Source organism: Apostichopus japonicus, chromosome 21 (genome assembly GCF_037975245.1).
Source record: "Apostichopus japonicus isolate 1M-3 chromosome 21, ASM3797524v1, whole genome shotgun sequence".
In the NCBI taxonomy this organism is placed as follows: Eukaryota; Metazoa; Echinodermata; class Holothuroidea; order Aspidochirotida; family Stichopodidae; genus Apostichopus; species Apostichopus japonicus.
In genome coordinates this window covers 1,496,323-1,521,123 of record NC_092581.1, presented here as the reverse complement: position 1 = coordinate 1,521,123, position 24,801 = coordinate 1,496,323, and the positions used below count along the sequence as shown (strand labels likewise).

The 24,801-nt window shown below is 37.4% G+C and overlaps 1 protein-coding gene across 8 annotated transcripts in view; it reads right to left on the bottom strand.

Moving 5' to 3' along the window:
- Window positions 1-24,801, bottom strand: part of LOC139962493 (ralBP1-associated Eps domain-containing protein 1-like) — a 66,895-nt gene that overhangs the window by 41,165 nt on the left and 929 nt on the right. For all 8 annotated transcript variants that reach the window (XM_071962499.1, XM_071962503.1, XM_071962498.1 and 5 more), the window contains exons 2-5: window positions 24,618-24,747; window positions 9,577-9,624; window positions 4,997-5,069; window positions 3,567-3,672 (exon numbers count right to left, since the gene is read on the bottom strand). In XM_071962499.1, coding sequence (XP_071818600.1) covers window positions 3,567-3,672; window positions 4,997-5,069; window positions 9,577-9,624; window positions 24,618-24,747 — 357 coding nt within the window. The remainder of the gene's footprint in view (window positions 1-3,566; window positions 3,673-4,996; window positions 5,070-9,576; window positions 9,625-24,617; window positions 24,748-24,801) is intronic.

The following is a 24,801-nucleotide window of genomic DNA, read 5'->3' as shown; positions in this document are numbered from 1 at the left end:
GAACAAGTAACGAAAGCATGGAAGGCAAAAAAATTTTCTCTTGGCTGGAGCCTGGCCCTTCTCTTTCTCTGTCCACACTCTCTTCCTCGGCCCCCTCTCACCACCTCTCCTTCCTCTTCCTCTCCTATCTGTACTAGGTCTCCCACTACTAGGGAGCCGCTGGGGTTGGGGAGCAAGTCTAGTATGTTCTGTAGCTACAATCTAAGTCCTGCTAGCCAGGTAATGATAATTAGCCAAGGAATGGGGGTGAACTGGGAACACACCAGACACGGAACCCTCCTGGAAAAGTACGGCACTAGGGACAAGGGCAAGTTCATCCCGGCCCTCACTGGCCGGAACATGGAGCAATCAATGCATTTCAGCTGATTCCTAGACGTGACTGAATGACCCCTAGTTAAGGGAACAACTTCTTAACAATATGATAGGAGAAGCCCCCCTTCTTTGGGGAGGAAAACAGCTAACAAGGAAGAGATAGGTATAATGTAAACATTTACAAATAAATGTAATTATAAATATGATATACCCATGTAGTATAAATTGATATACACATGTGGTATAAGGATAATAAAATATACACACATGGTAAGGGCAATGCGATACTACCTTAACACCGTGCCTCGGCTAGAGGCCCGCGGCTTACAAGGTAACAGAATAGGCATAAGGCCAGCCCACAAAAGGTGGGGAAAAGGCCAGGAACGAGCCTGGGAGCAAGGAAGGGACAAGTAATATAGATATATAACGTATAAAGCAACGATAATACAAGAGAAGTAGAGTAGTTAACAACTAAACAACGGGTGAGGGAAAGAACTAACGCAATAGCGTGTGTAGCCAAAAAAGGCGGGAACTAGCGTAACTACGGTAAACAATTCGCGGAACTGCTACCAGTACTAGAGTTCTGCACAGAAAAAAGCGGAGCGAACGCCGCTCCCGAAAAACAGCCCTAAAACCTCTCTAAAAAAAGAAAAGGATACTTATCGGGCTGCAAAGACTTCAAATACTTCCAAAAACAGTGGATGGGAAAATATTTCCGATCCTAGGAACCAAAAGTGGACGAAATTCGGTGGAAAATATCCGCTCGAAAAAATACGAAGTAGACGCTTTGGTTGGTAGAATGAGAAGGAATGTTGGTGACCCGTGAAGCCGGGTCGCAGAGGGTGCACAGTGTTAAAAGGTTACCAGGACATTCTAGGCGCGGTAGAATGAGGTGCATAGGTTGGGGGGAGACAGGTAAGCGAGGAACGAAGTAAATACAAAAGTGCATACACGGATCCAACTAAATTTCATGAAATAAACAGTGCATGAAACCTAAATACTATGATACGAGGTATGAACACAAGTTTAATAATTAAGTCCTAAGCTAAAAGGTGGATTCCCCCGCTAATAATATAATAATAATAATAATAATAATAATATGATACAGTCAACTAAATCTGTGGTAAACTACAACCTGGATCCTGCCTGATCCCCTTCAGGGTCGCCAAAATACTTTGGAGATTTGCGAGAGCCCAAAAAAATTGGCCAAAAATTGTATGTGATAAAAATGTTGTGCAAAAATCTTTAACATACTGGAATAACATTATTTCAAAAGTTGCAACATATAAAACCATGTGACAACTTTTAAAGCACCTTTGATCATATAAAAAATATCTCAAATGGGAGGGGGAAAACTCCCCTCCCCCTCCCTCCCTTCCTCCCCCAGACCACCATATCTGTCATTGGAGGGTTGCCAAGAAGATCAAGATGAAAACTGAGGTCATCGAGCTAAACAGGAATCAATACCGGGAAATTACCATTCTGATCAATAACAACAGTGATTTATTGCTGTTGTGCCGGATCAGACCGGATGCCAAAGACCATATATCACAACCATGAAATGATACACTTTCCACTTTTTATGATGCTATTTCATTTAAACACTGAAAATGTCTGCTTTCTGGTTTTGCCACAAATCAATTTTTAATTAAGGATGTAATGCATCATATATATATATCTTCCCCTGGAAATGCTGGGTTAACTCTCATTTTGCAAACTCATTACCCCTCCATGTTTGTGAAATTAATGGAAAATTTGTGGCAATTTGTGGGCTAGAATGTACATTAATGTCGAGATGTTCGACTAAATGACGTGTGTTTTACAAAATTTATGTAATGTGCCACCAGTTGCATGGATTAATACTTGAAGCTTATATGACCAGTCTGAAAGGTATCTTACAATGTCACATCCTGTTGACAACAATCACAATTCATATGCAAAAAAAACCCCAAAGTTTACAAACTTGTATAAATTATTGGAATGCTTAAGCTATGAAACTGCCGTAAGTTATCTTCAGAGTCTTCTCTTAGTCTCAGCGAACTAAATTTTCTTCTCACGAGGAACAAACCTATGAGCTTGTTTGATCACAGGACAATCAGTTATTTATTTAGACGAAATGTACAACCCACCCATGAACCATCTTGTTGATATACAACGAGCTCTACTGTTTGGAACGACCCTTGTTGCCTTTCCTGATGTCAAGCACAGCTGTTTTACCTGATCTATGAAATCAGAGATCCAGCTCACAAATTCAGCAAAATAAATGGAACTTTCACACCAAAGGGAAGTACTACTATCAAATACCTTTCTTCTTGGGAGGGGAGGTGGGAGAGAGGAGATTCTCCTAAAATATATTCCAGAAAAGAAATGGTAAATGCCATCAGAAGGTTTTGATCTTAAAGCAGTAGTTGATTCTTTTCTATTCTTCATGAAAAACTAGAATTTCCTTATGATACCTCCAAACAGGAAATGTAGTTACAAATCAGTATTAACCTGTTTAACTTCCATGGTATTTATTTGGGTATATATATTGATTTCAATGTAACCACAAATGTTTAAAATCTTGATTAGCTTCGTTATTTTAAATAGAAACTTAACGAATCAAGCTTATGACTTATCGCCATGGCAATTTAGTTTCCAATACAATAATCTCGCGGTGACCAGATGTTCCCAGTTTTTTTGGAGGATAATGCCTGAATTTGATTTGCCATCTATTACAGTCCTTGGATTAAAAGTGTCCCCAGGAAATGTCCTAGAATTTTACGTACTGCCCCGACAATATCCCCGAATATGTGCAAAAGGCTGTGAATAATTTCAATACCTTTTGTGACCTTCCGTTTGTAGAAACAATTTGCCAAGGATCGAAAAGGCAACATTCAATATTTTTATAACATTCAACATGGTTAACATTTTTTTTATAAACTTAGCTGCATAGTGATATATGTAGACTTGCAAGTCACCTGCAAGGTTTTAGTGACCAGATTTTTATTTTGGACCAATAGTCGGTTTTGAACAAAATGAACCAAGTGAAGGGCAGGGGGGGTGGGGATTGGGTAGGGGAGGGACAACATCCAAGATATCATACCTCTGGATTTCCTGAAAAGGAAGATGGTCACCTTTCAATAAGCCTTCAAATTTCGTTATCAAAATCAAGTCTGAAAGCTGCTTTAAACCGTAAACGAGTAAGAGAGCGAGAGGTTAAATCAGAACGCGAGAGGATGAGAGTGTCGACGAGGTGACGAAGACACACTTACTTGAGGTGAAGAACCATCCGTTTCATTGATGCTCTGAAGGATAACGTTACCACTCACGCTACCCCTTGAGATCTGAGGGGGCGGGGGAAGACCACTGCCGTTCATCCTGCGGAGTGATTCAAAGTAAAAATCATAGAGTCTACGATATCTGGAAAACAGTGCCGCTCAAGCGTGAAATATCAGGTTAAAAATTATGAGATGTATTTTTCTGTTATACATTGGAGTCTATTAAAAAAGACTGGTTGACTGCAAGAGATGGGATACATCTCCACAAATGAAAAGCAAAAAAACAGTATTTTAAAAATAACATTTAAATAATGAAGGGCTAGGGAAATCATTAGAGAACACACCATTCTAGCAAATACTTTTTCCTTTTCCTCTTTAGCCAAACTAAACAAACTTCCCTGCATAGTTTTCTGTTTATGATTTGATGTATGTTATGCAGAAGATGATACGTTTCCTTTGACTTGAACCACGACGGGACAAGATAACCACGGCTAGAAGTAACGGATCTACGTTGCAGCCGTGCAAAGCACCTGGTTGCCTCGACGATGACGATTCTCTTGTCATCGGATATGCTTCCAACAGACACTATTCTGTCATGTTCTTACATTAGGGTATACACGACATCGGATATGCTTCCAACTGACACTATTCTGTCATGTTCTTACATTAGGGTATACACGACCAAAATGTCACAACAGTATTAGGAAAAAACTGAACAAAGTTGGTTTGTTGTTCAAAGAAAGATTCCATTAGTGCTGTAGCCTTTCCCAATGTTATTTCATTGTTGGGGCAGATCTGTACCTTTGCCTATACCATACATACTGTATGTATAAGAACTGCTAATTCTGCTGATAATTCCACTTAATTAACATTGGAATTAATTTAAAATTGGATTTAATTCTTGTGTGATAAACGTTGAGCAACCGTGGTAAACGTTATTCCTCTGTTAAAAGTAGTACAGGTTGATAGCTGTGCGGTGGTCTGTACTTTCGTCATTTCATAAAACCGGTGAAGTTTGCAAAACTCACAAATTTGACTGCCAGATCTCCAAAAACTCACTGAAAAATTAGCAGTTCCACTCTAGGTTGTTTTGAAAGGGTATATCTTTGATCAATTCATCCAAAACTTCAACCAACCTTTCTTTTGGAGGAAAATTTGAAAACAGACTATCCCCAAAGAGGACGACTCATTAACTTTCTTTAAAAATTTGTTCTGTATGCTGAATTGACAAAGTTTTACAGTAAAGTCTGTGTGGTGACGAGTAATTCTTGTCTAAAATTAAATTAATAAGTATTTTCACCAAATTTTCAACAACATTACAATGGTCTGTAGTCAAAGTTGAAAATTACGCAAGAAACATTTATATGCATCATTTAATGTCTCATATTTTAAAATACTTTTCTCTACTTAACTAGCCTACTTACCCGTTAAAATCAGTCTCTGGTGCATTTCCAATGAATACTGGATTCTCAAATTCCTGCATCCCGGAATTTATTCCTGTAAATCAAAAAGACATTTTCTTGATTGAAATAAAAACTAAAAAAACGATCTGTAACATTCTGTTATATATTACACTTCCAGAAAAAACTGGATTCCAGAATAGACTGAATTTTAGAAATTCAGAAACTTCATGGAAACTGTACCAACGAGGTCCCAGAGGATGAAAAAACCCTGCATGAAATCGCATTGTTAAGTCTTGATAATGGTAGAGTCCAATGGTAGAGTAGAGTCCTATGGTAAAGTAGAGTAATGGTAGAGTCCGATGGTAATGGTAGAGTAGAGTAATGGTAATGGTAGAGTCCGATGGTAATGGTAGAGTCCGACACAGTGAGTGATGACCCAGCAGTGAGCGGTTCAAAAGTGGGCTTAGAATAAACAAACAAACAAATAAACAACTACCAAATTTAAAGAACAAGATCTACAGTAGCCTGGCTTAACAAATCCAACTGGTCTTATAGCCGAAATGAACACTTTACTACTGGGCAGCAGTGTTGCACACTGACCATTGCACCAGGAACAACTCCCTGATTGCACTAGATTCATGATGACAGAATCGTCGGTTGGATGTAAGACAAAAGTCCATGTAAATTTAGGAATGCATGACCATCGATTTTAAGCATCACCGCTCTCCAAATCTTCTTACAAATGAGAAAGAGATGAGAGAAGCAGAGAGCAACAGCATAGAGGAGATCGAGCCATCTGTCATCCCTGAGAAGAGGGATAAATCCCAACGACCATAACGACATGCATGAAAACGGCCAGCTTGAGAAGGTAAGGAGAGAGAGAGATTAACCAGATTAACCGAAGATTAACCGAAGACATACAAAGAAAGAAAAATAGAAAATAGAAGTCATTACCATGGAAACAACTATGTGTAGAAAACTCAGAATGATGGTAGGACAGAATTGAAGTTGTTTAAAGAAATTCTTGTCATCCAGAGATTAATATCCTAACATTAATGTGTTGCGACGTACAAACAAACAGACAAACAAACCACCCTGCAGAATGTTTCATGAAATTGTTTCCGCCATCATTCAACTTGTTGTATCCTAGTTCTCTACTATAAAACTCAAACCAATGTCAGTTAAGGAAAGTGAAAGTATGATCAGGTTATCAAATATTTATTTGTGTGGTGTTGCTACTGTAAGTTTCCAAACATCAGCATACATAAATACTGTTAACCCTTTATGACAGTGTTAAATGGTACTCGTCTTTAAACAATTGGACTCTTAAGTTGTTTCAAGTACACAAAAGTATGATTACGTACATTTCTTGTTTACTATGCATACAGGAAGCGGAAAGGAGGAAACAAATGCCTAACAATTTGTATAAAAGGAAATGTATCAAAATTGCCTCTTTAAATACTTAGCATCTGGTAATTACTAACTTTACTGAGAGGGAGGAAGCTAGAAAGTGACAGTCCACACTTTTTTGTTCTTACCTGTCTCCCCCCTCTTCTATATAAATCCCAGAGTGGATACAAGTAAAGGTGCTTACGGCATGAACAAAGGCACTGGAAAATATTAGACAAGTGGCTTTTACTCAACCTCTCGTGACCAATGAACCCCCCCCCCCCCACGTTACTGGCATGGGTATTTATTTATGAATGCAGAAACTTACATGTCTCCTTCATACTGTATATTCATTCTGATCTACCAACGTAGCTGACAACAATTGATAACATCTTTGCATTGCAGGGGATGCCTATTTTCATTTGGGGGGGGAGGCCGGGAGGATTTTAAAGGGTATATGTGTATATCATGCAGTGGTCATCAGTGATAGATAGTAAAACTAACCTCAGGAAAGTTCACTTGGAAGTGACTAATTGACCAGTCAAAAGTAATGACCTCACTCCAAAATTTAATGACTTTGAATATAATCAACAATGACACTTAACTACCTCAACTCAAACTATGCACTTTCACATGTATATACCTAGGATGTAAAAATTTGGTAACTTTTATCACTGAGGCCACCCCCCCCCCCCCCAACGATCCACTTCTGCCTGTGGGTCGCCCTATAACATTACAGTATGGAGTAAGCCATCAAATGTTTCGACCACATTTCCATTGTCATGAACTGACCTTCCAGGTTTCATCCATATTTTCTTATATGTTGGCCTAGTTTTCGACCATCCTGACTCACGGATCAAGGAGGATGGATTGATCGATCGATGAGACTAAACTATTCTGTCGACCACTTTCTCTTTTTCTCTCAAAGGCTCACATCAAAATGGGATAAATGAAACATACTGTATGTATATTGAATGTTACACTCACCTGAGGACTTGCCCAGGCTAACGTTACTCCTCAGTAATACAAAAAAGTCAAGTTTTTTAAAGAAAGGCATGTTGTACTCCTCCAACACAAATTATTTAATAAACGTTTTGCGTAACCAACAAAGTTGCAACTAAAGTCCCCCACCCAAAAAAGAAAATTGCCGATGGTTTTAACTTCAATCTTTTAAAGTATGAGGCAGATATGAGCCGTAGTCCTTTCTCTAAACTACTGTTTGAAGTTCTTTACAGCAAATGCACTGACTACTCAACAATTCACACCTTTACATTTCATTCAAATGTGCAATTCCACAATAATTTTTTCCTTCCACAGAAAGAAAAAAAAAAACATCCCCCCCGTATAGTAGCTGTTTCCGTGTTGCACGATTAACACGTGGATTAAGTCCAATACAATGCTGTCAAGAGCAGACACTCCTTGCAAAAAGTATAAATCCCAACATATTTTCCTCTTTTGGTTCCACTCTCTTCAGAATCTGATAGAAATCCGCTCCAAATCGATTCGTCACTGTCCTCATGCCCCTTACACACTACGGTCGGTCCGTCGGTCGTCACAAAGAGTTTGATAATTTAGTCACAAAGAGTTTGATTATTAAGTCACAAAGAGTTTTGATTATTAAGTCATGTTAAACTGGGCTTCCCTCTTCCCGACTATTAACAAACAACCCAGCAGACTGCCTGACTCATTGATTGCTCCGATGTATCATCGCCCTCGTTGTCTTCATCTTCGTCTAGTTTAGTAACGAATCATGAGTCTTGAACCCCTTGCATGGATATTTGGACTTTGATAAGTGTACGTACGTACATACTGTAAGTACTCTATATAGGTGAGACTCCTACTCTTCTCCTTGAATTTCTCTCGTTTTGAGACACGTGCGTTACCGACGGTCTGATGCTGCAATGTCTTAAGAGATCACGGTTCAAATGCTGTTCTCAATGGCGTGAATGCACACGGACGGACAGACGGAGGCATATAGGCATGCATGCAAGCAAGCAACATCACAAGTTTTATCTTTAGATAGGTCTTTCAGGGAATAAGTTTTATCCGGTATGGCATCGCAATATGGTCACATGGCCATATGAGTGCAAAGCTTCAGACAGTAGGTTTTTACACAGGAGCCATAGTATATATATTGTATAGGAGAAGGAAAAAGAATCGTTCTAAAACTGCAACAACAACAACAAACTCTGAGTACTACTCAATTATTCCATCTCTTTGAATCACAAAAGGGGACTTGTAATGAATTTGAAACTGTATGTATGTGATGTGTTTTAGTTCCTAGCCCTAAATTTAAAAACAGTTAGGCATATATATGTCTATACAGGTACTTAGGAATAAAATACTTATGAAAAGGCATATCGGGTAAATGCTTACAGATGCGACGGATACTCAAGGCTCGGCGTATTCACGGTACTTATGAATACTAAATTAGAATCTGAGTTGAGTCCACAAAATTCTGCAGTGTATTTCCTGACTCCTTAACCAGAATCCATTTCCAAATAATTCTCAGATTTTCCTTGAAGTAAACAAAATTCCGCGCACACTGAAGATGGGTAGAATCCAAAAATGTGACATTAACCCCAAGACACTTCAAGGAACTCACAAATGTACAGCACTCTCCTTAGTGGTTCTTCAGAATGGTAGAGAAGGACGGAAGTGAAGGCGGGCCGTGATCAACAAGTGGGTCATTGGTGTTAAACCAAAACAATTCATATAGACTAAACTCATGAATGCACAGCACTGTCCTTAAAAGTTCTTCAGAATGGTAGAGTAAAACATTATTGTGAAGGTTGGCCGTGACCAACAAGTGGGTCATCGTTGACCCAGAAGTGGGTCATCGGTGACCTAGAAGTGGGTCATCAGTGACCCAGAAGTGGGTCATCAGTAACCCAGAAGTGGGTCATCAGAGACCCAGAAGTGGGTGGATTCCAAAACGTGTTAAACCAGACAATTCATGGAGACTAAACTCACATGCACAGAAGGTGTGGTTCTTCGGAAGGGTACATTAGGAAGGTAGTGAAAGTGGGCTGTGACCCAGAAGTGGGTCATCAGTGACCCAGAAGTGGGTCATCAGTGACCCAGAAGTGGGTCATCAGTGACCCAGAAGATGCCACCAGCCCCACCCCAGCCTCATCTCCCCTATATCCCCACCTCATTCCCACCTCATTCCCACCTCATTCCCACAATGTCCAGTCCATATATATACTCACCTTGGTCATCGGCTTTCTCTCCAAACTTGGGCAAAGGAACTTCTAACCCTACAGTAATTGGAAAAGAAAAGAAAGAAAAAAAAAGGAAAACTAGTTAGATTATTCAGACAGAGCAAAGCTTAGCTCTTTAATCAGTCTTGCATACATGTTGCAAAAGATTTTATGTAGTTGCTTGGAAATGATGTGTTTGACAATTCAAACTACTTAATCTCTCTTGTAAACGTATTGTGCAAATAAAAGCCTATTGAGACATGGAGAGTAACAAACTTGACATGCACTAAATATATGTCATACACGTGTGTGTGCACTCTGTAACTCATTGTCAATAATTAACTGCACATAAATGCTGTATTACAACCACCCTGTTACATGCAATAACTCCATATATACTACATAAAAGATGATCCTACAAATATCGATATAATTAATATTAATACATCTTATAATCATGAAGTAACTCAAATGAAACCATATTCATGAAAATCAGTCACCATGTGTGTACACAGTTGATGAGTCACTTGATGACACAGTAATTTATTCATCTCACAGAAGCTCAAAGGAATGAGTGTGAGGTCAAGTTCCTGTCAAGGGGAGGGGGGGGTGGTTTTTAAAGGCTGGGAGGGACAAAATGGCGCTGGCCCAAAATCAAACTGAATGTGAAACTCTGATATGAAGTGCTTGATGCCATCCTTGTTGACATCAGAAACTTTCCCAAAATCTTTAAAAAAACTAACAAAACTTCAGTGAATGCAAACTGCCTGAAAACCACAAAACTTACTGGTTTGGGTATTTGTTAATGACAATACTTACCTGTCTCTCTAGATATATATACAGCACTCTGATCTACCTAGCCAAGATAACATCTGGTAACATTCTTGCACTGTCTCCCCCCCCCCACCCCCAATGACCATATTCACAGCCCTCCTTCCTTCCAAATCTACCATTCCATATGCTTAATTGAAGTAATCAACCTTTGAAATGGTACGTTTAGATGGAACGGGATATGGGGTGTTGACCCTCCCTCCTACACTGGGTCAGTTAGTGAGGGAGGGCGTAGAGCTTACACGTTACCAATTCTTGTAAGTTATTTCAGAGTGGGTTGCATAATTTGAATGGAGACAGGTAAGAGAGGCGTTGAGTAGATTGATCAATTTACAAAGTTAATCTGAATAATACTTTGTGGACTTGGTAAAATCGTTGATGAAATTTGAAAATAAGCTCTGCTGTAAAGAATGCCCAGTTTTAATAAAGGCAGAGGGCTCTGTGAGACTGTACGTAGAGCAAAATATAAGAATAGACAAGTGTATTTATACAGGTGTGACCAAGGAAGTCATTTCGATTTAAAATAATTTGAATAGTTTCACATTGGCTATTAGTTGATAACTACAGGTGCACAATGTACAGTATTGGAATTGACAATAGAAAGCTCTACAAGCACAGTAACTAAAAAAATTTGGCTGGCAGTGCAGCAAAGGTGATTTTCTTGCTGGTACTATCGTATGCTGTCGTACTGTGCCAATTACTCCACAAAGGTGACAGAACTTGAGAAACCGGTAAAGATGAACACCGTGTGGTAGATAACGATAAATATATGCAAATAGTAATTGAAACAGTGCAAGTATAATTGATGTACACAAACAAAAAACAGACACAAAAAAAAAGAAGCTTTGTGTATCGTGTATATATTTACCAGATACATGGCTACATTAAGTAATTTTCTTGTATCCTGTTTACTGCTTTTATGCGAGCATTCAATTATCTTTTGTGGGGGTTTTAATCAAGTTGATCTTATCTTATCTTAATATCCAAGGGAGTTCCAAGAGCTAAGTACTTCAATATATCATACGGAACAATACCCTTGTCGGCTCGAGCATGTTTGCTCTTTGATGTATATATCTATGTGGAGGTCAAGAAGGGAAAAATTAATCATATCTTTGGGTTTACTAATATTCAAAAAAAGAAGTTGGCTGTGACCATTTTGGAAAGATCCTTTTATGAAAGATGTGACAATGAGGTTTGTTTGCTTGAGGTTTGTGAGGAGACAGATAATAAGGCGAGGAGAAAGCACAGGAAATATTAAGTATCAAATCAAAAGTTCAATTTCAGATCTGCGTCACCGAACCATAATTAGACTCGATTGTGGCCTGGACTGATGGAATGATCTGTAGTATCTTTGAAGATCATAAAACTCAACAGGTCTGCAGTAAACTACCTTGGATGCACAAGACACTGTGCAAACATTTTGATGCGACCTTTTACTGTACGCACAGGATGTAGGGTTCAGGGCAAGATATTAAGTACAGTATATACTGTGTACCCTTCGACAGAAAGACAAAAGTCAAAGAGGATTTATTCAGCCTGTTTTCCACAAGCACAGACTATTCAAACCTTCGTACCAAATGATCTCCAGCAGTATTATCATCCCAAGACTGGATCCCAAAATGAACAACAACATTTTGTTGAAATTTAAGAATGTTTTGTACCTGATCGATATAGCCTTAATAGAACTGTGAAGGCACAATTCCTCAAGAATATGAAAAATCAGTTTATATTTTTACGATCGATAAAGAAAACGACTGAACTCTGTTTAGATGAGACTATGTTTATTCCTATGGTTCAATCAGAAAACCCCTCTCTATCTCTCTTCCCTTCCCCCCCCCCCCATAACCCCATCCTTCATCCTTCTCCCAAACAGAAAAAGAAAATGTAACTTACTGTACACTTCACCTGTTAGAAATACTTTTACAGAGCCACTCTTTTCTGGGCAACTTTACGAAACAAAATTCTGATTTGCAATGTGGGGGAACAATATGTGGTTCGGTATGCCACCTACACATGTACAGTTCTGTATGGTAACAACTCACGATGACTGCAGCAGTGTCTGTTTGATTGCACTGACACTTTGTACTAGTTGATCCACACAAAGCCAAAGTAATGTCAACAACTTCTCCTGGTCAACAGGTCACTTTTCAAAATACTTCTCTGTCATGTACAAACAGTCAAATAAACAAAGATCCTGCCTTTTATAGCTCTTGTTGACAAACCAGTTCTGTCAACAAACTTTTCCTTGACAGATGGGTATCTGAAGATCTGCCTGCACAGATTAAAATCAAAGGTTCTATAAATTGAAGTTTCGTTTTTCTTCTCTCGATCAGATCGGAAAGAATTTCTTCCTTTCCTTTATCATTTTTTCAATCGTGTTGATGTTTACAGCTCGACGACAGAAAAGAAAATTTATCATCCTCAATAAATAAGAAGCCTCATACTGTAGATCTGATTAAAAACTGTTTTCCAACTTCTTGCATATATATACATTAAACATAAATAATGTGTACATTCATAATACTTCACAATGATTTTGTGTTTCTTGTAATCTTTATTTGCAATTCAAAAACTTCAAATGATATAAAGATGAGAATCAGTCCACAAAACCTCCCAAGCACAGAGCATGTAGAATGTAAAACCTTGTTTATCCATTTTCAAATAAAGATTCAAGGATGAAGATACTGTATGTATTTAGTCATATGAATAAATTGCATAATTTAATATTTTGCACAAATTGCCCCATTTTGTTGTTGGGCAGCTACTTATAAATTATGGATAGCTGCAACAATTTATAGTTCAAATGGAAAGCTTGACTGCTTTGTGATCCATTGCCATAACAATTTGTTAAATATTCCACTTTTAAACTATCTGACTAATGTGAGAGCAAACTGGGAGTTAAATTTGTCCAAGAATGATCATAAGTGAGAACCAGAAAAAGATCAGAGATTTAAAGCTCTTAACTGTAGCACTCATTTCACTGGTAAGGATTTCACTATATACAGAAGGTTCTATTCCAAAATTTGTCATATCCAGAAAGAACAGGTTTTATTAGGTGAAATACAGACACACAGATATATGAGCATAAGGACATACATGTTCTTTTTAATACCAGGTTTGAGCTAGCTAGCAAATGAAGATCTGCCCCCAACCATCCCTTTAATAGTAATAATCAGCAGTTATTTTTACGATGCTTAAGCGACCACAAATGTGGGAGAAACCCCGCAAGGGCTTATGGATTACAACTTACACGTCGGGTGGCTTCCAATTCAACATTTTAACTCAAATTTGGAATCTATTCAATTTAGAAAGTCATTTCAGGTGAGAAAACCGTAGATTGCTCTTGGATGAAAAACCCACCTTACTATGACCCGGCCGGGAATCGAACCCTGAACCTCCCGATTGCTAAGCCTCATTGCTTCAAATGCCACCGCCTTTATCCACTCAGCCACAGCACTGGTTAATAGTAATAGTTCTTAAAGAATGAGAGTTACATGAGGTTATCTATTCACTGTGAAATAAGTGTCACAACTTACTGTCAAATCTCAAAGTCATCTAATATAAATCACAGAGAATAAGGCCAATTTTAACACCAAATTGAAATCACCCCCCTTGAAGCTCAGAGTTGAAAACCAATAAGGGACACTTGAGTGTGTTCACCCAACACAAGAGTATCAACACATTGAAGCAGATTTCATTTCCTGAAGCTGACTACTATTGTTGAAGATTATATGTCTGACCAGATTGTACATAGAGCCCCTTCACCAAAGTAGTAAACTGAAGTGATTAAGTTGACCAGACTAATGGTCACCAAGAGAAAATTATAGCACCCGAGAAATCACAGAATAATTGTAGCTTTGATTTTTGGAGACTTTACCAACTTCGATAGAGTTCTTGTACTCACCAAGCTTGTTCTGCATATCAATTACGACTTTCAAGGAAGATGTACTTTTTTAGTTTAATTTATAGCTTGTCAACAATGTTCTCAGACTGTGACCTATGTTGACCTCAAACAGCCTTTGACCTTCACAGAAAACAATAGGTTTCTTGTGCTCAATATAAAATGGATCCACATACCACGTGTGACTTTGATGCATCATGTGAACTTATCATGTTTACAAGCAGGTGTTATCATGTTTACAAGCAGGTGTCATCATGTTTTCATGCAGGAGTTATCATGCAGGGTTATCAAGCAGGAGTTATCATGTTTACAAGCAGGTGTCACATAGACATGCACACGCACGCACACACACACAAACCAACGCAATCTGTACAGTACATGCCTTACGCCTCCGGCAAGGTATGAAACAGAAAACGAGAAAATGCTTAGTGCTTCCGATGCCCAAACATAGTGTGATAAGCCATAAATGTTCATATTCATAAACTTGTGCACACAAATGAGGGATTATCTATTGACTAATGCAGCAACATATAAGGGAAGATACCAGTTATCGGATATCTTGCATGAACATTGATGAGGATAAATTTTATGATCTCACAAACATGTACTGTATCTACAGTATATACATATATACTTACAATGTATTATCCCAGTTCATATGTAAAGTGCTTTGGGTTTATGCTGTTTTTTAATAATTTCCCATTAAGCCTCAACCACAATGAAATATTAATGAGGCAAAAATTGCTGTTGAAAGGATATTTAGTTACATCAACATAAAAGAGTACAAACTAAATCCGATATACGGTTACAACAAAATTGACATTTTAAGAATTTTTCTGGTAAGCCCTACCCACTCATTAATATTCATGAGATGGGAACCAGAATCAATAAGGCAGATCAACTCATTGTAGGGCATCTATCTGCCAAGTATGACATTGATTCAACTTGTGTTTGTGGAGATATCGTGTTAACAATCTATTTTTGAATATTTCTCAATAAGCCCCCATCCATTGATATTAATGAAGTTTAAATTATTGAGCTGCAAAGAACATGTACTTAATATATGTAGTTACATCACCATACCAAGTATGAACTAACTGTGACGTACGGTCGAAGAGATATTGACATTTTAAAAGCTTTACGTTATGCCGCACCAACTCATTAATATGCATGATAAGTCCCACCAGAAACAACAGAGATCATATACTGACCCTGGCCAAAATATATAACAAGTATGAAATCAATTACGTACTTCCTCCTTGACATACCCGTGTTTACAAGCTAGGGCATCACACACACACACACGCTTACACACGCACATATACGCCAACTTGTCTGTATAGGATCATATGGATGTTAAGCATCATAACCAAAACGGCACTGTACCAATTACTTTCCTCAAAAACATACAGTAGCGCAGTTTATGATTTATGGATTTATTATTGAATAGAGGAACTTTGTTTTGTACTAGTATTTTACTATTCAAGGGCATTCAAGAGCTATAATTACTTTATGATACTATTAGTCAAGCACTTCATGTTTAAAAATCTCTTTAAGACTTTAAGTATTGCATGTCACCAAAAACATAAAAAAAAATTAATTGTTATTAAAAATATTAATATCCCACAGCGAATCTATCAAAATTTGCAAACACTCCGGAATTTTTTATAATTGCCGTTTTATGTATTTTCTCTTTCAAATCTACATTTATTTAATAAGGGCCAATGTATTAAATTAATGTACTATACATTTCTGAAGTGCAGTAAAGTTTTGGGTACTGTCGGGTATGAAAGTAGGACTTTCAACTTCAAAGTCCATATATATAGTAAATGCTGCGTGTTGTACCTTCATGCAACTGTACTGCAGTATCTGCATATTACTAGTGTGTGCTTGTAGCCTCTGAAATCTATAACTACTTAGTACTATGCATACAACTAAACTATGCCATTAACCTTGCCAAATTACAGTTCCTGCATTCCAGTGCTGTCAATAAAATGCATCCCGTTTCTTTTTGGCTAACCATCCATTGATTTTATGTCAGCTGTTTTATTTGCTAGGGAATAATCCTTAGTGCATGTACAGGGGGATATTATGCTTCAAAGGAATGAGAAATTAATGCACACGTCATATCTTAAAAGCCAAGCCACCATACAGTATGCACTTACGCACATTATAATGTACTGGATATATTATATATTCCAATAAGAACATGCATTCTCTCCATTTTGTTTCTCAACTGCAAAAAATTGATCTTCAATATATTATACGTTTTGCTATACATGGCAGTTGCACACTGTGCTGTACTGCATGGTACTGAACTGTGCTGTACAGTACTGCAATGTTCTGTATGGTACTGAAATGCTATACTGCACTACTGACTGTACTGCACTGTACTATACTGCACTGTACTGAACTGTGCTATACTGCACTGTTGTACTTTTACTGCACTGTATTGACTGTACTGTACTATACTATACGAAATAATTTGCAAAGAAGGTGGCTATGATATATGTGGTATTAGCATTAAACGACCTGCGCTAAACTAAATAATTTGAGGTTAACACTCCTTAACAGTAATACGTTTAATTTTAATTTTTTTTTTAAAACGATGTTTGGACGTACAAGCTTGAAAGTGTGTAATATTACATATCAATTTATTAATTTATCCAGTATCACATCGCAAACTGCTACATCTATGCAAACCGGTCAAGTTGCGTAGACAAGTCAAAAGATGTATAACTATAACAGTCTTGTATTTGTACAGCAAACCATACTGCACGGCAATACTGTACACTGTGCTACACTGCACTGTACTAATGCAGCTCGGTACAGTCACAGAGTGACAGCAGTCTGATTCTATAGGGTATACATGTACAGTACAGGAATCCCATCAATTTTTACAAAATTGTAAACATGTTATGTAGATGCCAGGGAATCTTAAAATAACCTGGCAATCTTAGAAAGTTCTACAAAGCTAAATTGTGAAAAACATCCTGGGGCACAGTAACGAGACACTGGAGATGTTACTTAATTTGGGGGATAAATATTCAATCTGGAGATATTTGATAACATTAGTTGTACAGTAAAAAGAGGCTGTTATGTGTACACGCAATGTTTACAGCAACTGCAATTGAAATTTGGCAAAGTCTGGATGTGCTGATGCTCCCAAAGTCAAGAGCATATAAGCTTATATATAGGTTTGCCCACTTCACAACTTCACCAGGTTTTCATTGTTTTCGCCCAATGGTGACATCACATGACCTTTGCCTCCACCAAAAAACATTATCCATAGATGCCATATTAATAGGCATAGATCTACACAACAAGTATGAAATTCATCAAACTGGAATTACTGAGTGAGCCATCTTTAAAGGTTTTCACATTTTGACAAATTGTGTTGACCAAAAATGACCTCCACTAAAACTACTAGAAAGCTATGGCACTCATTGATGCATTTCCAGAAAGCTGTACTTTCTAAGCATATATATGCTGCTTCAAAAGGTCTTGAATCATAGTTTGGATTCTTGCGACTGCAAATGACATTTAACCTCCAATCATTAATGAAAGCAGCCAGGAACTCACTGAAGGGCATCTGCAGTACGGTGCATACAGGATACACATGGTGAGTTAATCGTGTTTACATGCCAAAGCATAAATACATGTACTGTACACACGCAAACAAACATGAAATATACACACACTATTATCATCATCATCATCAAGAATGAAGCAGCTGGAAGAAATCACAGAGCCTATTGTAGTTTTATACGTTAGTATGATTTATCTTTGAGTAGAACTGAGTATGTATTCGACAGACAAATACCAAAGGTTGCTTCAATGTTCCTCTGATGTTCCATGTGCATTTACTGTGTTTAATGTTCATTTATTGTGTTTAATGTGCATTTAATGTACAACATAAAAATTACAAATACTGTAATAGTTCTCCTATATACCTTGGGATGCCAAATTTGTCAGAAATAAAGACAGAGACATTAAAACAAACCAGATGTCCAGGAAATAAAACTCAATAAAACTTGAACCTCATGCCTAAAACTTGCTAGCAATCTCAAGGAATACTGTACCTAGATAATGTAACTTATAAGCTAATAATAAACGCAGTCCTGTTTTGTGTTTACTATCTATATTAAACTGAGGTTCTTTTACGGTTACCGTAACTTTTCTTCTTCCAGGAATACTAACATACAAATTACACTGTATATCAGCTCCCACGAATAATTTTTTTTTTTATGTCATCAAGCATACGCTTTGAAGCAGCTGAACAAACTGCCGATAATTATTTCAATAGTACCAGAGAGCATTAAGTTTACATCACTACCGCCTGGTTCCACTCTACACTGGTAAATGTATAATGTTAGGTGCAAGTAGTAACATTGTGTGCACTTAGTAATACTGTGTGGAAGTACAGTAGGTAGGATTGGTTGTTAAGAGGACTTCTGTGAATGTAATTAATTAAAATTAATACTGCAGCACAGTGCTTCACTAGTACAGTGTTGTACGTTAACTTGTAACGGCGTATATCCTCGCTTCCCATACGGTGTTATATAAATACATGTATGACTGCACTGATACTGTAGACATTGTACAGTACAGTGCAGTAGGCTACAGTGCTTCACTAGTACGGTGGTGTACGGTAACTTGTAATGGCGTATATCCTAGCGTCCCATACGGTGTTATATAAATACATGTATCAATGCACTGATACTGTTGAGTGTAGACATTGTACAGTACAGTAAGTGCTACACTAGTATGGTGGTGTACGGTAACTTGTAACGGCGTATATCCTCGCTTCCCTATAGTGTTATAGACATGTATGACTGCACTGATACTGCAGATATTGTACAGTACAGTGCAGTAGGCTACAGTGCTTCACTAGTACGGTGGTGTACGGTAACTTGTAACGGCGTATATCCTCGCTTCCCATATGGTGTTATATAAATACATGTATGACTGCACTGATACTGTAGACATTGTACAGTTACAGTGCAGTACAATACAGTCGGTTGCCGAAGTCAATCTGTGACCACTTTTTCACAATTTTAAAATCCACGATGCCGTTGAAGACAACAGTGTAAAATTGCTATATAGTCAAACAAGAAAGTATCCCCACTTTTGTATTTTTAAGGCACTTTTATGAATGATTTCATCCAGCTTATGAAACCCCAATTCTACAGTAAACTTACAAGATAGGAATTTTTCCTTGCTTCGAACACTTCAAGAACTTTACAGATATTAAACTATCGCATTCTGAAGGAAGTACAGCAGATAAAAGCGATGTATGAAGTCATGCAGATGAGAAAAGTGTTAACAGTAGACTGGAGCCAGTTATGAGAGGAAGTGAAGTACATGTAGTAAAAAACAGAGCAAAATCTGAGAGATCTTGATTACAACTGTCCTTGTTTCAAAGAGTTTTTTTTTTTGGAGTCTCACAGGAAGGTTGTCACCGATTGTTCTTTGCTTTCTTCCTTTCCTTTGTCTTTTTCTTCTTCTTCTTCCTTCTTTTGTTTATAGCCTATTTAAGATGTACTTGTATTCAACTCTCTTTCACCTCTTTGAGAGGATATACAGTTTGAAAAACTGAAACTGAAACATTTGTACTACTGTATCTCCGTGACAACAAATTAGTCATAACATGAAGCAAAATCTAATTTGGTACAGAAAATGCAACTACAGTTGTTAGAATTCTTCACAGATTCAGTAGAAAGCACCTGCAAACACATATACTGCAGTAGAACCCATGATTCCAGGGAATCATTTATCCAGTATTGCATAGCCACATGCAATACAAAATGAGCAAATTGCTAGACAACTACACAGAGATCTTATATAGTGCAGTTTTTGTACACAGGAGCCATAGTATCTTTATCATGAGACAAAAGTTTAGAGCCTTCAAAACTACTAGTACACAAAATTACAACACTAAATTTTTTCCAGTACTCTCCAATATCTCTCTCTCAAATTGTCCTAATTCACTGAATCTCGAGCTCAAAGTTTGAAGTTGATCAAATATATATAATCAAATATATATATATAAAAGTATAGTTGATCAAATATATAGTTGATCAAATATATATATATAATATATAATATATATATTGATCAAATATATATAACCATAAATGAGACAAAAGTTTAGAGCCTTGAAAACTACTAGTACACAAAATTACAACACTAAATTATTCCAGTACTTTAATATCTCTCCCTCAAATTGTCCTAATTCACTGAATCTCGAGCTATAAAGTTTAACTTACACATCATCAAAGATATATAAACTTCTGGTTTATATCATATTCATAGTTTTCAGGTTTATGAAAGTTGAATTATCATACAGGTCTATGTATGTACTAAGCTGCCCTATCTCTAGATTTGTGCAGCAATTATTTCATTTAAATTTATTTAGGTATAGCATATTAACTACCGTATGAGTAAATTACTATGTTAACCCCTTAGAACAAAGCTCTTAGAAACAATAATTAATTCAGAGAGAAAGAAACACAGACATAAAAAGATGTTTTCCCTGTTGTGTCAAAGATAATCAAAACAATTTTTGTAAACATTCTAATAAATTTAAATCTTTCCTCTGAAATTCTACTGCAGCCATTTACAAGAGCTGCAATATCTTGGCAGAAACTATGAAGTCTGTTTATATCACAGTTTCTGTATTCTGAACTAAAGAATCCCTTCAGAGTGACTTATACAGTATAACATATAACTTAATTCAGGCAGTGATTGTAGTCGAGATAAAAGCAGGACGTTTTCCAAATTAAAATGACAATCCCTTACAGTTAACAAGTCAAAACTGACATTGTACAGTCCGCTTCTTTGATTAATTATTCGTAGCGATTGAATGCAGCGAGCACTATAGAGGCTCTAGCCAAGGTTCATCCCAGGCATCCAGGGACTTCAAAACTCATCCTAGGGAGAAAATGGTTTCCATATCAGATCAGATCCTAATAATCCTGAACTGTTTATTCCGAATAAATTGTATATTTTTTAAAGTAATAGGAGTTATTTAGTTCTTTTCTTTCTGTGTCTTTGAGAAGAGATCCTAGCAAAGATTAGTACTGTATACATAGATTTGAATATATTTGAATATATTTTATATGAGGGGGACGGCAGTACAGTCAGGGAACGTGACAATAAAAATAGAACGATCGGACTGGAAGTGGGTATTGACTTGAAAGTGTGTCAGGTACTCTGTAAAATGAAAGTGCAATGGTAAGGAGGAGACAGGTACAGTTACAAGAGAGAATCACAGTAAAATCTTTTAAGCTGCTATGAGTTGGATGCACAGGGCCTGCACGAAGGTACTAGACGGGTCTTCAAGCTAGAGTAATGCTAGGTGCAGTAAGCTGTCAATATGTATAGCACAACATGTATACATACATACTGGATATTATGCCTGCCAGATACACCACATGTGTGCCAAAAAACTAATATTATCGTGTACAGAACTGTAGGCTGTACACAAGATATATAGAGAATGTGTGCAACCTACATCTTAAAGGGGTATTCGGATAGTAGACGATGTAAACCGTATGTTCATAGAGAGAAAATATTATTCCAAACTGCTGTATTGAAAATCACATCTCAATATCTTGTCACTGACTATGAGATGTATGGTTGATTAGAATGTAAGCTATTTTAACTGGCTAAACCTTCAACTACTCCAGGAAGTTAAATCACAGTGAGGGTCTGTGACATCACCTGGGTAAAAGCTCATCAAAAGCCTTACTTTTGGCCTCTTTATTGTTTGCTTGTTGATGAATTATCCTTGAAACCTGACAGCAATTTGGAATGTTTACTTATAGTGGCTGCCAATGTTCACTGTATTTAGAATGTCATCAAAATGCATCTTGTTTGGTAAAAATATTCTTTCCACTTTATAAATGAATGAAATATAAACAAAGAAAATATAAAGAAAGGCAGACATTTTCAGCAGAATTGTCCTGATGACAACATTCATTCTGATGTTGTCATCAGTTGCCTCGTGTACTGCATTTCAATGGTTGGAGACTTCTGATTGGTCTATTCAAATAACATGTACACGTCACATTTTAACATAAAGCTATGTAACACATCACATTACACTCATGTTGCCAGATGCATGGATTACAAAATATCACAAATTTCGACGCAATTCATGTAACGCTATGAAGATGCGGTGTTCCCCTAAAATTTCCAACTCGGAAGCAAGTTTGACGATCATGTGCTTACTAACCTTCCCACTCAGCATCGCTGAATATTATTTGCACCTTTCTCTTTCTACGACCAATTTTGAAGTACAGTACACTGAAATCATAAAACTGTAAACTTCGAAAAGAGCAACGTACGCAAAACATTTGTAAGGCACTTAAAAATCAGTTCAAATTATAAAGTAGCTTAAAGAAAAGACTCTTGAACGAACCATAGCAGAGCTTTCACTTTATTTTGATTCCTCGTGATTGACTTCCTGTGCAAAGACCTACATTTGAAGTGTTCACAAAGAGGATATAATTAATGTTTCCCAGCTAGACAATAAAAGCTTCTTGAGATCAATGTTTCCTTAAACATTAATGAGGAGTTAATTGTTAACAGTTAGTGTCATACCTTAACACTTCAATATATTTAACGAATTAACTAGTTTTATCGCTCTTCAATTTTATACACTTGACAAAATCTAATATTGACAGAGCTCCCATGCGAACAGCAGAGTCAATTTTACTATTATATACATGAGATAAGCCAATATGGTTTACCATTCTGACCCTAGTGGTGGGATGGTCGCAAAACTCCAACTTTGACAAAAAATTGACAACCTTACCCCATTCCTCAACCTACCCCCAACCCCCACCCCATCAGTGTAGGACCACAGTATGATACCCTGAAGCAATGTCACTGTACTCTGCTACTACTGCACTGAGCACACACAATTGGATATGTAGATGGTAAAGTGCATGTTTTGAGTGGTACTGCAATTAAGAATGGCAAATTTGCATGCAGTGATGTGAACTGCACCTCAATAGTGCAACGCAAAAGGCCTGATTAGAACCGACAGGAAGGTGGCTATGAATTAAAGCCTATTTGTGTCGGACGTCAGGTACATACAGATCTGGCCAAAATTAGCCAAGTTGTCCCTAAGCTGCCTTGCAGAAACTCGACGATACTCGACGATAATTGTTCCGGTGATCGGACACGCCAACGTGACATCTTGACAAAACTTGTCAAAATGGCGAGTTGCAGAACCATTCTTACCGTGCCAGTAATTCCAAAATATGATATTTGTAACGTTGAAAAAGATACACTAACATATAACTTCTTGACAAAAAATATTCACCGGTCAGATTCCTGCAACCTGGGATTCCAAACCGACATTTTTTCTTCTTATCTTTTTGACCGACTTTCAAACTTGGGTCTCATGGATGCAAAGTTATATCAACAAAACTATTTGCATTCACTTAGAACAACATATGAATCCTTGCATTTTTTCAAAATATGTTAGAAACTCAAATAGAGGATAAAGAACTCTTTAGACCAAAGCAGAGAGGAGGGAAATATACTGTACCTTGCAACCAAAATTATTTGAGTCCCTTAACACTTTGTACAAACGTTTGATATCAACACTTCAACGGCCAGCTGATTAAGATGCTAATACCTTTTCTAACTCATGTTCTGATTTAAAAAACATCAAGCTTCAATAAGCATTAAGCCAGATATGAACTAGGTGGGAGAGAGGTAGGGAGCATTGGGAAGGGGGGGGGGGGGAGTTGGTGAGAGGGAAAATGAGGAAGGAATGAGTACAATCTTTAAGGCCACACAATTTTGGCAACATGGCTTCCAATGCAGTACATTTTATCTGTAGTTCTTGCATCAAGGGAGAGGGAGTTGACCCTGAAGTGGGTCAGCAGAGAGGGTGCGGTGTTAAAATATTACCAAGTTTGTAAACTAGATAACTTGGAGGGCATATAATTTGAGTAGAGACAGACCAGAGAGTGATGTTTATACTAAAAATGAATCTGATGTCCCAGGGTGTAGTTCTTGTCTCAGAATCCTAAAATGGGAGTTTGTTTCTGTTCCTTCATCATAGTGTTATTATACAGGCCTGTACAGTGCAGTACAACACTGTACAACACTGTAAAAACACTGTACAACACTGTAAAATGGGAGTTTGTTTCGGTTCCTTCATCATAGTGTTATTACACAGGCCTGTATAGTGTGGTACAACATCTCTGTTCTGCAAGTCAGCAATACTGCACAATATTTCCAAACTGTCCAATACTTTTATGAATAAAGCTTGCTCTACTTTTCAGGATATACTTACCTAAACTTTGGTTGTCTATCGATGTTGGTAATGGCTTTCCGCTTTGAACAAGAGCAATGAGCTTTAAGGCAATAAAAAACTGACTTCTCCCATAGTGTCCAACTCTCTCTGCCCCGCAAAGTTCTGATATCTGTTTGTGTGGAATAAGTGAGAATTGAATTGCATCATGTTATGTTCAATGGCT